This window comes from Salvelinus sp. IW2-2015, unplaced genomic scaffold, assembly GCF_002910315.2.
Source record: "Salvelinus sp. IW2-2015 unplaced genomic scaffold, ASM291031v2 Un_scaffold3918, whole genome shotgun sequence".
Lineage (NCBI taxonomy): Eukaryota > Metazoa > Chordata > Actinopteri > Salmoniformes > Salmonidae > Salvelinus > Salvelinus sp. IW2-2015.
In genome coordinates, this window is record NW_019945192.1 from 38787 (window position 1) to 50642 (window position 11856).

General features: G+C 48.2%; 1 protein-coding gene across 1 annotated transcript; it reads left to right on the plus strand.

Moving 5' to 3' along the window:
- The first annotated feature begins 3015 nt into the window (after positions 1-3015).
- Positions 3016-9103, plus strand: LOC112076673 (ras-related protein Rab-40C-like). The gene is made up of 2 exons (XM_024143384.2): positions 3016-3988; positions 5379-9103. The coding sequence occupies exons 1-2, from the start codon at positions 3742-3744 to the stop codon at positions 5465-5467; spliced, it is 336 nt and encodes a 111-aa protein (XP_023999152.1). The 5' UTR covers positions 3016-3741; the 3' UTR covers positions 5468-9103.
- Positions 9104-11856: the final 2753 nt, after the last annotated feature.

Consider the following 11856-nt stretch of genomic DNA (forward strand, 5'->3'; position numbering starts at 1 on the left):
GCGAAGTACGGCGCCTAAAGATGAAAGGGCGAGAGAGACGGCACCTTAAAGATGAAGGGAGGAACGCCTGTTTTTTTTTATTTTTAAAGAATGCAATGGGGAGCGGAGCCCGGGGGTGTAAAGCATGAAGAGGTACGGAGGTCTTTTTAAAGATGAACGCCTAGGGGAGACAGAGCAGACGGTGGATTTAAAGCATGTTGAAGAGGAGGAACCGGGAACAGCCGAACTAAATCGGTAGCCAAAGATGTAAAAGCGGGACTGGCAGACGGCCTTAAAGATGTCGCCATGGTAGCGGAGACGAGAACGGCTGCTAAAGTTATGCCTAGCTTCACAAGGGGAGCGCGGTGGAACCTGGCGCCCTAAGATGAAAAGGGACGGGGGAGACGGGCTAAAGAATGCTGCGAATACCGTTGAGTGGGAGGGAGACGGCGCTTAAACATGAAGTGTGAGGAGACCGTGGCTAAGGTGAAGAACAGGTAGAGCGGGGAGAGACGATGTTTTTAAAGATGTCAAGCGGGAGGGGACGACGGCTAGTTTAAAGAGAAGGAGGAAGACGCGAGTTAAGATGATGGGAGGACAACGGAGACGGGCCTCATAAAGATGCAAGAGGGGAGCACCGGGCCTAAAGGATTGAAGGGTGGAGGAGGGCGAGAGAGACGGGCGCTAAAGGTGCTGAAAGCGAGGAGGACGGCTTAAAGATTAGGGAGAGACGGCAGCCCCAAAGATGATGCCGGGAGAGAGACGGTGTTTAGAAGGCAAGGAGGAGACGAGCGCTCTAAAGATGAAGGAAGAGACGGTAACATGATGTTCCGGCGGGAGGGGAGAGGGTTTGAAAAAGTGATAAAAGGGAGGTGAGGACGGAGTCTTTTAAAGATGATGGGAGCGAGACGTCTAAAGATGATGGCGTGGGAGGAGACGGGAGTTTAAAGTATGTAAGGTGGAGGAGACGGCTAAAGATGAGGAGGACGAGACGGGTTTTTTTAAAGAGAAGGGCGAGGGGAGACGGGGCTTTTTTTTAAAGATGAAGGGACGGAGACGTGGTTATTACAAAGATGATGGCGGGAGGGAGACGGCTAAGATGAAGGGAGAGGAGACGGGCTACTTAAAAGATGAAGGGTGAAAAGGGGGAGAGACGTGCTAAAAGATAAGGGGAGAGGGCGGGGGGAGACGGGGTGACTAAAGCCATTGAAGGGAGGAGACGGCCTAAAGATGAAGAGGAGACAGGGACCAAAGATGAAGGAGGAGACGGGTTAAGAGATGAGGGAGGAACGGAGACGGGGTTTAAAGATGCAAGGGAGGAGACGGGCTAAAGTGAAGGAGCAGACGGAGACGGTTGTATTCGTTTTTAAAGAATGAAGAGGGACGGAGACGGTGTAAAGGATGAAGGGGGAGGGAGGAACGGGTTTAAAGATGCCATGGGTGAGGAGACGGGTTTGGCAATAGTTTTTAAAGATGAAGCGGGAGGAGACGGGTTTAAAGATGAAGGGGGGAGGAGACGGGTTAAAGATAGAAAGGTAGGAGACGGCCATAAGGATAAGGGGAGGATACGCGCTACTGCGAAGGCCCCCTAAAAGATACAAGGGAGGAGACAGTTAAAGAATGATGGGAGGAGGAAACGGCAAGTTTAAAGATGAAGGGGAGAGACGGGTTTGTTAAAGATGGAAGGGGAGGGAGACCGGCGTCATCGTCGAGGTTAAAGAATGAAGGGGAGGAGACGGAGCTAACAGGAAGGGGCAGGAGACGGAGCTTAAGTATGAAGACTGAGGAGACGCGTTAAAGCCAGGAGGAGACGGTTTGGAAAGATTAGATGAAGGGAGGAGACAGGTTAAAGATGAAGGGGAGGGAGACGGAGCTAAAGGTTGAAGGGAGGAGACTGAGGCGCTAAAGATGAAGGGGAAGGAGACAGGGCTAAGTATGAAAGGGGAGGAGACAGGTGCTAAAGATGAAGGGGAGGAGACGTGCTAAGATTGAAGGGAGGAGACAGGCTAAAGATGAAGGGGAGGAGACGAGGCTAAAGATGAAGGGGGAGGAGACGAGCTAAAGATGAAGGGGAGGAGACAGGCTAAAGTAAAGGGAGGAGACGGGCAAGAATGGGTAGGCTAAGATGAAGGGGAGGAACAGGGTTAAAGATGAGGGGAGGAGACGGCTAAAGATGAAGGGGAGGAGACGGGCTAAAGATGAAGGGGAGGAGACGGGCTAAAGATGTGAAGGGGAGTGAGACGGGCCTAAGGTGAAGGGGAGGAGACGGGTTAAAGGTGAAGGGAGAGAACGGGCTAAAGGGTTAAAGGGAGGAGACGGCTAAAGAGTGACAGGGGAGGAGACGGTCGCTAAAGATTGAAGGGGAGGAGACGCGGCCCAAAGGTAAAGGGGAGGAAGACGGGACCTAAAGGTGAAGGGGAAGAGACGGGCTAAAGGTAGGAAGGGGGAGGAGACGGGCTAAAAGGTGAAGGGAGGAAGACGGGTTTAAAGGTGAAGGGGAGGAGACGGGCTAAAGATGAAGGGACGGGAGACGGTAGTTAAGATTGAAGTGGGAGGAGACGGTTAAAGAATGAAGCGGAGGAGACGGGTTAAAGATGAAAGGGGAAGAGACGGGTTAAAAATGATGGGGAGGAGACGGGTAAAGATGATGAGGAGAGGAACAAGGCTAAAGATGACAGGGAGGAGAGGTAAGATGACGGAGACGGTTAAAGATGAAGGGAGGAGACTGGTTAAAGATGATGGGGAGGAGACGGGTTAAAATGAAGGGGAGAGACGGGTTAAAGGGTGAAGGGGAGGAGATGGGTTATAAGATGAAGGGGAGACAGGTTAAGATGAAGGGGAGGAACGGGTTAAAGGTGAAGGGAGGAGACAGGTTAAAGGTGAAGGGAGCGAGGATACGGCGTTAAAGATGAAGGGAGGAGACGGTTAAAAGATGCAAGGGGAGGAGACGGGTGACAAGATGGAAGGGGATGAGACGGGTTAAAGAACGGAGGGAGGAGACAGGTTAAGAGATGAAGGGAGGAAGACGTCGTTAAAAATGAAGGGGAGGAGACGGGTTAAAGATGAAGGGGAGGAGACGGGTTAAAGATGATGGGGAGGAGACGGGCTAAAGATGAAGGGGAGGAGACGGGCTAAAGATGATGGGGAGGAGACAGGTTAAGCCTTGAGTGCAAAGGGGGGATGCAACTCAATATTAGGAAGGTGTTCTTAATGTTTTGTACACTATGTTTATTGAGGGAAAAAATGTATTAGACAGTAGCGTACAAATAGCTAAATAAAACTCAATTGAATTTATCATTCCAATATATAAGTAGTGTGTACCTTTTTAATACAGTCATCTGGGTTTTCATCTGGGCCCTATTTATCCTTCCCTTGTTATGCAAAGAAAGGGGCAGCTTTGTATTTGCAGTCAATGTCACATTGGTTCTGTCACAGAAAGACAGATAAACATGTTGATGTTGTGTATAGCGGAGATCTTCTGTGTATGAAGTGATGCTGTAGGGTAGAAAACGCATCTAACCACGTACTTGGCTGCTCTAAGAGTGGTCTGAGGCAATCATTAAATAAGAAGCTTTTTCAACACCAACTTTAGTAATGATGCTTTTGGGAAACAGCTGGGAGATCGATGAAGGGTTCTAACGATGAACGTGTCCTTAAGATGCATTTGGGAAACTGGTCCCTGATCTCTCTGTTATCTGAAAGAGACAATTCTAACAGTTTCTATGACTTACTACTGTTTTCTACTTCCTGTAAATCAGTTAAATGCCCCCCTCTCCCTCCCATCAGCATGCCCCGGGTGTACCTCGTATCCTGGTCGGCAACCGGCTCCACCTGGCGTTCAAGCGGCAGGTTCCTACGGAGCAGGCCCGGGCGTACGCTGAGAAGAACGGCATGACCTTCTTCGAGGTCAGCCCGCTCTGCAACTTCAACGTCATCGAGTCGTTCACAGAGCTGTCTCGCATCGTACTGATGAGGCACGGCATGGAGAAGTTCTGGAAGCCCAACAGAGGTAGGAGGGAGGAGCTCGACACTGACACTTTTTACAAGGAGTACAATGTGCTCCTAATTAGAAAAGTGTAGGAGCACAATAAAAAGTATTCAAGGTATTGATGATATAAATAGGCAGTAATTACAAAATCCAGGGTTTAGGAGCACCAGAAGGAAAATAATAAGATGCAGCCTACATAAAGCTGTCCTACTTTTAATATTATAATATATACCATTTAGCAGAAGCTTTTATCCAGTGACTTAGTCATGCGTACATACATTTTACTTATGGACGGTCCCGAGAATTGAACCCACTATCCCGGTGTTGCAAGTGCCGCGCTCTAGCGACTGAGCTACGGAGGGCCGCGCTCTAGCGACAGAGCTACGGAGGGCCGCGACCGAGCTACGGAGGGCCGCGCCCTAGCGACCGAGCTACGGAGGGCCGCGACCGAGCTACGGAGGGCCGCGCTCTAGCCCGGACCGACTACGGAGGGCCGCCCCTTCTATACGACAGCTACGGAGGCCGCGTTCTACGACCGAGCTACGGAGGGCCGCGCTCTAGCGACCGAGCTACGGAGGCCGCCGCTCTACCGCACGAGCTACGAGGCCGCGCTCTAGCGACGAGCTACGGAGGGCGCGCTATACGACCGAGCTACGGAGGGCCCGTCTGCGACCGAGCTACGGAGGCCGCCGCCTCTAGCGACCGAGCTACGGGAGACCACTTTCGAAGCACATCTAAGAAGTTCTCCCTTGTTCCTTCTGAACCACCAGATGTTTACTACTGGTAAAGTTACCACACATATCCTTCATCTGTGTGAGCAGTTGCTAGCTGCTAATGATTTGTGGTTACAAGCTTGCTAGCTAGCTAATCTTGGTTACAGTTGCTAGCTGGCTAATGATCTGTGGTTACAGTGCTAGCTAGCTAATGATCTGGGTTACCAGGTTGCTAGCTAGCTAATGATCTGTGGTTACAGGTTGCTAGCTTAGTTAATGATCTGGTTAACAGTGCTAGCTAGCTAATTTGTGTGATCGTGTGGTTAGCAGGTTGCTAGCTAGCTAATGATCTGTGGTAGCAAGGTTGCTAGCTTAACTAATGATCTGTGGTTACAGTTTGCTAGCTAGCTAATGATCTAGGTTACCGGGTTTAGTAGCTAGCTAATGATTGTTACCGGGTTGCTAGCTAGCTAGATCTGTAAGGTTGTGCTATCTGTGGTTACAATTTGCTAGCAGCTAATGATCTGAGGTTACCAGGTTGCTAGCTGCTAATGATCTTGTTACACGGTTGCTAGCTAGCTAATGATCTGGGTTAGCAGGTTGCTAGCTAGCTCATGACTGTAACAGGACAGACAAGTTGTTTTAAGGTTAGCATCTCTTGTGTTATGAACTAACTCTCCTCTCCCCTCTCCCTCCAGTCTTCACTCTCCAGGACCTGTGCTGCAGAGCGATTGTCTCCTGCACGCCCGTCCACCTGATTGACAAGCTGCCGTTGCCCGGGCGATAAATCCACCTCAAGTCCTTCTCTATGGCCAATGGGATGAACGCGGTGATGATGCACGGACGGTCCTATTCGCTGGCCAACGCGGGGGGCGGGTCTAAAGGGAACAGTCTGAAGCGTTCTAAATCCATCAAACCCCCCCAGAGCCCCCCACAGAACTGCACACGCAACAACTGTAAAATCTCCTAGTGATAGACCCTGTCTGGGGGAGGGGGAGACTGACCCCCTAAACACACTGAAACAGACCCCCTCCCTTCCACTGAGGGGACAGACAAGCTGAGGAGAGGATGTGTGGAGAGAACCCTGAAGGGAGGAGATACCCTGAAACAGACCTAGCCCTTACCCCATACCCTCACCCTGGGGGTGGTGAAACCTAGGAGGAGGAGGAGGGAGGTGTGTGTACACAGACTTGAGGAGACCCGACCAGACATTTCTGGTCAACCCTCGTCCATAGGAGGGGTTGTGCTGGAGTAGTAATACACCCAGAATACATCCACACCCAGAATACATCCACACCCAGAATACACCCAGAATACACCCAGAATACATCCACCCCCAGAATACACCCAGAATACACCCAGAATACATCCACCCCCAGAATACACCCAGAATACACCCAGAATACATCCACATCCAGAATACCNACACCCAGAATACACCCAGAATACATCCACATCCAGAATACCTCCACACCCAGAATACATCCAGAATACCTCCACACCCAGAATACATCCAGAATACCTCCACACCCAGAATACATCCAGAATACCTCCACACCCAGAATAGACCCAGAATACCTCCACACCCAGAATACACCCAGAATACATCCACACCCAGAATACATCCAGAATACATCCAGAATACCTCCACACCCAGAATACACCCAGAATACATCCACACCCAGAATACATCCACATCCAGAATACATCCACACCCAGAATACATCCAGAATACATCCACACCCAGAATAGATCCAGAATACATCCACACAACCCTACTGAGTTCTAGTGTTTTCCCCTCCTCTCTCCTTCTTCCCTCCCTTTCTCTCTCTGTTGATCAGAGTGTTGCCTCCTGCTGTCCCATGATTCATATGTTAAATAATAGATGTTCTCTTCATGGATCTCTGCCGCTTTTTACATCCCTCTGCCTGCTTTCTCTCCCCACTCTGCCTGCTCTCCCTCCTCCTCTCTCTCCATCTCCCTCACTCTGCCTGCTCTCCCTCCTTCTCTCCCTACATCTCCCTCACTCTGCATGCTCTCTCCCTCCCTTCTCCCTCTCTTCCACTTTACATCTATTCATCTCCCTCACTTTGCATTCTCTCGCACTCCCTTCCTCTTTACCTCCCATCTCCCTCCCTTCTTGTTCTTTACCTCCCTCCCTCTTTCTCCCTTCCCTACCCTCCTCTCTTATCCTTTTGTCTTCTCTCTCCCTTTTCTCTTCTCCCCAGAGTCATCCAGTCTGCCTGCCAGTTTTCCTCTCATTCCTTCCTTTCTCTTGCTCCTCCTCTCCTCTCTGCACCAGTTTCCAGTGCAGCCAGTGAACGTCACCCTATTCCCMACACAGGCTCTGGTCTAAAGTAGTGCACTYTGTAGGGAATAGGGTGCCAGGGCCCATAGAGCTCTGGTCTAAAGTAGTGCACTATGTAGGGAATAGGGAGCCYTTTAGGACGCKGTCCCAGACTCACCCAATGAAGCCTGGTTGTCAGGCTGAGTGGTGTTCTCTTCTCACTGCAGGGCGGCCATATTGTTTTCCTACACAGACAGTCAGCGACGTGAGCATGGAGCCCCAGAGTTTCTCCTATTCAGGGAAATCTCCTGGCCCTCAAAGCTATTTTTCTCCCTTATTGTTCTGTGTTTTACTGAACTAACGTGTCCCTCTGGTCTCAGTGAGAGAGAGAGGCTGCAGTATCAACCGCTAGAAGGACAGACTCTTCTATGTATGTATGTATGGATGTATGAATGACCTTTTCTCATTTGGGAAAAAGTCTGTCCTCTCTCCGTCTTCTCTTCTGCTTGATCCGGAAACCGATAAGTGGTCGAGTCGTGCCAATTAGTTAGTAGACGAACGGAAGAGGCTCCTCCCCTCCTCGATAGCCACCTTTCATCAAGGATAGTTATGTGAATCCTACCTGAGTCCTTCACGGAAATACTTTTGAAATGTTTTTTTTTTTTTTTATCACGTTACACATTTATTGGGGATTCCACCCTGTAGACATCATTTGCCTGATAATGCGTGAGTGGAGAGGAGTCTTAATTTTATACAAGTAGCAATTTCATCCACGTTCCCTTCTCGCCACCTCTCCTCCATGACCTTTTACAAAGGAGGCGAGAGAGGATGGAGGAGAGAGGATGGAGGAGTTGAGTTAATGTATTGAGAAAAGGCCTTTGTTTTATGTAGTTTGTATGCAACAATTGCATCCATCGCCTCAAAGTCCAGTATTGTATGAATGAAGAAAATAGGACTTTAACTCTGTCTGCTTTTTATAAAGAAGCTTCTTCCCCACAGCCTTTTCCCAGGCCTCCCTCTCTGTGAGGTTCTCCTGGTTAGGCCACATGGTCAGGTCATGAGGTCAGGGAAAAACTCTAGGTCTGGTAATATCAAAAGGTTGTCATGCTGTTCTCTGGACAGAAGCATAGGATGTATCTCAAATGGCACCCTAGTCACTATGGTCCCTGGTCAAAAAGTAMTGCACTATCTAGGGAATAGGGTGCCAATAGAGTGCCTAATAGTGATCTGTTAGTTGTAGACTGTAAAGGAGAGAAGAGGTGTTTGGTTCTTGTGCAGCACATCATAATATGGACCCACTACCTTCATCATGTATCACGAGCTTTCAACAAAACCTTTTTGTCCTTCATTTGAAAACTTTTTGACATTGTAATGTGTTTTATTACGACACCACCCTTTGATGTTGACCTTATAATAGTCTGACATTAGGAAGGCCTCAAATTACACCCTATTCTTCAAAATKGTGCAGTACTTTTTAAAATAAGTGCCCTAATATGGGGGAATAGGGTGTAATTTGAAACAGAGATATTATATTTTTTTCCTTCTCAAGTGATTTCTCCAGATGGGATTAATGTTATTATTATGATGGACTGTTTAAAAAAAAAAAAAAAAAAAGTTTGCAAAGAATGATGGGAGATGGAGTTTTGTGACCATGTCAGGAGAAGGGCCCCGTTTGGAGGTGTCCCTGATGTTGCCTGAGTTGAGGTTATGTGCGTCCCAAATGGCACCCTATTCCCTATATAGAGCACTGCTTTTGAACAGAGTAGTGCACTTGATAGGAAATAGGGGGCCKTTTRGGACTAAGGGAAGAGAAATGATGGTGAACACAACATGTAAACACTATGGGTGTGTCCCAAAAGAGCACTTTATTACCTATGTAGTGCATATCCCAATGGGCCCTGGTCAAAAGTAGTGCACTACATAGGGAATAGGATGCGATTTGGGATGCACKCTATTTTCCTTTGGTTGTAGCTGCTGCTGGGTAATTTAAACAAGGAGTGTGTGATCGAGCGAGCGCAAGAGTGTGTTCTTAAAAAAATTAAAAAATAAACATGTTTTTAAATTATTGATTGTACAGTTTTAGGCTAGGGTATGAAAAGCAGACTTTTTTCACAATAAAAACTGTTCTTAACATTATCAAGTTGTTGTATGGTGTCTTCTGTGAAAAAAAAGATGTAACCTTTTATTTAACTTGGCAAGTTAGTTAAGAACAAATTCTTATTTACAATGACGGCCAAACCCGGACGACGCTGGGTCAATTGTGCGCTGCCCTATGGACTCCCGATCACGGCCGGTTGTGATACATCCTGAACCAGGCTCTGTAGTGACTCCTCTAGCACTGAGATGCACTGCCTTAGACCACTGCACCACTCGGGAGCCTGAACCAGGCTCTGTAGTGACACAAGCCATGTATCTGGAGAGCGCAACACGTGTGTATTGAGAAAGTGTTTGCCAATTCTCAGTGCAATTTATAGAAATGAGAATTACCCATAGTACAACTACAACCAGATCAACTTTGACAGATCATGTACAACAGCCGCGTGCGTCACGCAATACCATAATAGGCCAGATCACCGATGTCGAGCGTGCTACAGCTGTGCGAGTCGCTCTATTACTGAGGCTAGAATCGTCCTTCACTATTGCCACTATAGCGCGGGATTGTCTGACTCTGATCTCTGAAGCCTAGAGTTTCTAATGAGCTTGCAGACCGAGACTTTAGTGTTGCGAGTTCTTCAAAACAATCATCTTGCAATCTATCGATTAATTATTGCAATAAGCTCAATGAAGCACTGTGTTGCATCTCCACTCTAAAGAAGTGAGCTCGACTTGACGACTAGCTTCATAAGCCTTCGACTACACACAACTGTGAAAATAACAGAGCAATCCTATAGGACACCGTGAAATCACGTGTATATAGTCAGGGCTGTCATCCCCATCCACTCCTCATTGCTCTGGAATTTGGGACGTCCACACAACCAGCATGGTCCTCACTTCTCCTTTTTACCTGCATAATCGTCTTGTTCTTTACCCCCCCAACCCGCCGTTAAGTGGTGTTCCCATGCCCAGAATGAGACGAAGAGCAAGTATTGGAAGGTACTCTACTTCAGCCATCTCTTCCTAGAGCTAGATCCGAGTCTCCGACGCTGTACAGACGACCTACACCGCACTTCTATGGTCTATCTCAATGCCAGCTGTAGATCCGAAGTTTTGAGCGTCACCAGTCGCTATTGTTCACGGGCTATTACATACATAATCTTCACCTGCACCTACTAGCGCCCGGACCATGAGGACGGCCTCTAGAACCACAGAGCTCCTCAGAACCTGAGAGGTGTTACAAAAGCTGCATCTCTCTTCACAGGACTGTCTACGACATGCTAGATGATCTAAGAGAGCACACAATGCGATCCCTCTCTAAGTGGCATACAGGTAATCTATACATCTATCGAGTGTAAAGCCGTGTGAATATCTCCAAGACAAATCCCAGGTACCGATAACGGTTAATGTTTTCCTCTCACAAGTTGTACAATATTTCGCACAGTTATACAACACAGCGGTCAAACAGCCCGTCGTTCATGTACTAGATTGCTATCATATACATATCCCACCAGTTAACTCTCTACAACCAATTTACAACCTCGACGCTGAAAAGACTTATGATGTTGGAGATATCCTCAACTTTAGCTTCTTCCCTCTCAATGACCAATTCCCACTGTCTCATCCAGCCGCATACGACAGGCCGAATTATAAACTGATCTCCATTGCCCAAAGCAATAAGTCAACTCAAAGCGACATCCCACACTTCCTCCACTACTGTTCCGACTAGTGCGAAGTTATTCACAGGGCTATAGCCTTAGATGCGTCTGGTCAGCGCGGTCCCTGAGTAGGGATGTGCGGTGCAATGTGGGATCAAATAAAACTGGAACAAAATTCGACTATGTCGCAAATCTCAGGTCCTTATGATAATTCAATTGTGCTTTGACATCATCTTAACAAGAAGTACTGGGCACACAGTGGTTCACTACTCACTTGGAGAGTGGAGTCGCAAGGCGTCTCCAAGTTCGTCCTCTATAAAAGACCGCGTCATCCTCTAATAACTTTTTCAGCTGGACATCCAAGAGTCCCATCGACAGCACTTCTCCGCCGCCCAGACAAGTTATAACAGCGCACTCGATGTTAATGCTCCTTCAACGCTCTCCCCGATGGTATATCGCTAGGTCATGCGCATCCCTCTAAATGGGAGCACACCTCGTAACCATCCGTGCTGTCTCAGTCAGCTACTCTCCATCTTACAGATGTCCATAGAGTGTCTCGTCACGAAGCTCACTTGAGAAGTCTTCAGTGCGTGTTCATCGTTACATCGCTACAGAAAGCAGATGACCATCTCTCACAGTTGTCATTTGAAGCTGTCATCGACACAGAGTGTCCTGGCTACAGTGTCTCTAGCTAGAGTACATCTATCGTTGCAGGGTCCGACATTGGCAGCGCTCTCATCTCCATTTCTTTATTGATCTACTTACCGGAGTCCTCGGCGATGTAGTACTCAATCTGCCCACCCTCCGATTATTTGATAAATGAGACCATGTCATCCTAATGTATGTTTTTTTCCAATTTATTTAAAAATCAGATTATTTTCCGCAGTGTGCAGTGGTCTAAGGCACGCATCTCAGTGCTAGAGGAAGTACTACAGAGCCTGGTTCAGGCTCCCGAGTGGTGCAGTGGTCTAAGGCAGTGCATCTCAGTGCTAGAGGGTCACTACAGAGCCTGGTTCAGGCTCCGAGTGGTGCAAGTGGTCCAGCACCTCATCTCAGTGCTGAGGAGTCACTACAGAGCCTGGTTCAGGCTCCGAGTGGTGCAGTGGTCTAAGGCAGCGCATCTCAGGTTGCTAGAGA

What these genes read in the sequence shown, in the direction of transcription:
- LOC112076673 (XM_024143384.2), top strand. Translation starts at nt 3,742, where the DNA reads ATGCCCCCCTCTCCCTCCCATCAGCATGCCCCGGGTGTACCTCGTATC. An exon ending in GTTCTGGAAGCCCAACAGAG is followed by an intron (nt 3,989 to 5,378) that starts GTAGGAGGGAGG and finishes CTCTCCCTCCAG; the next exon opens with TCTTCACTCTCCAGGACCTG.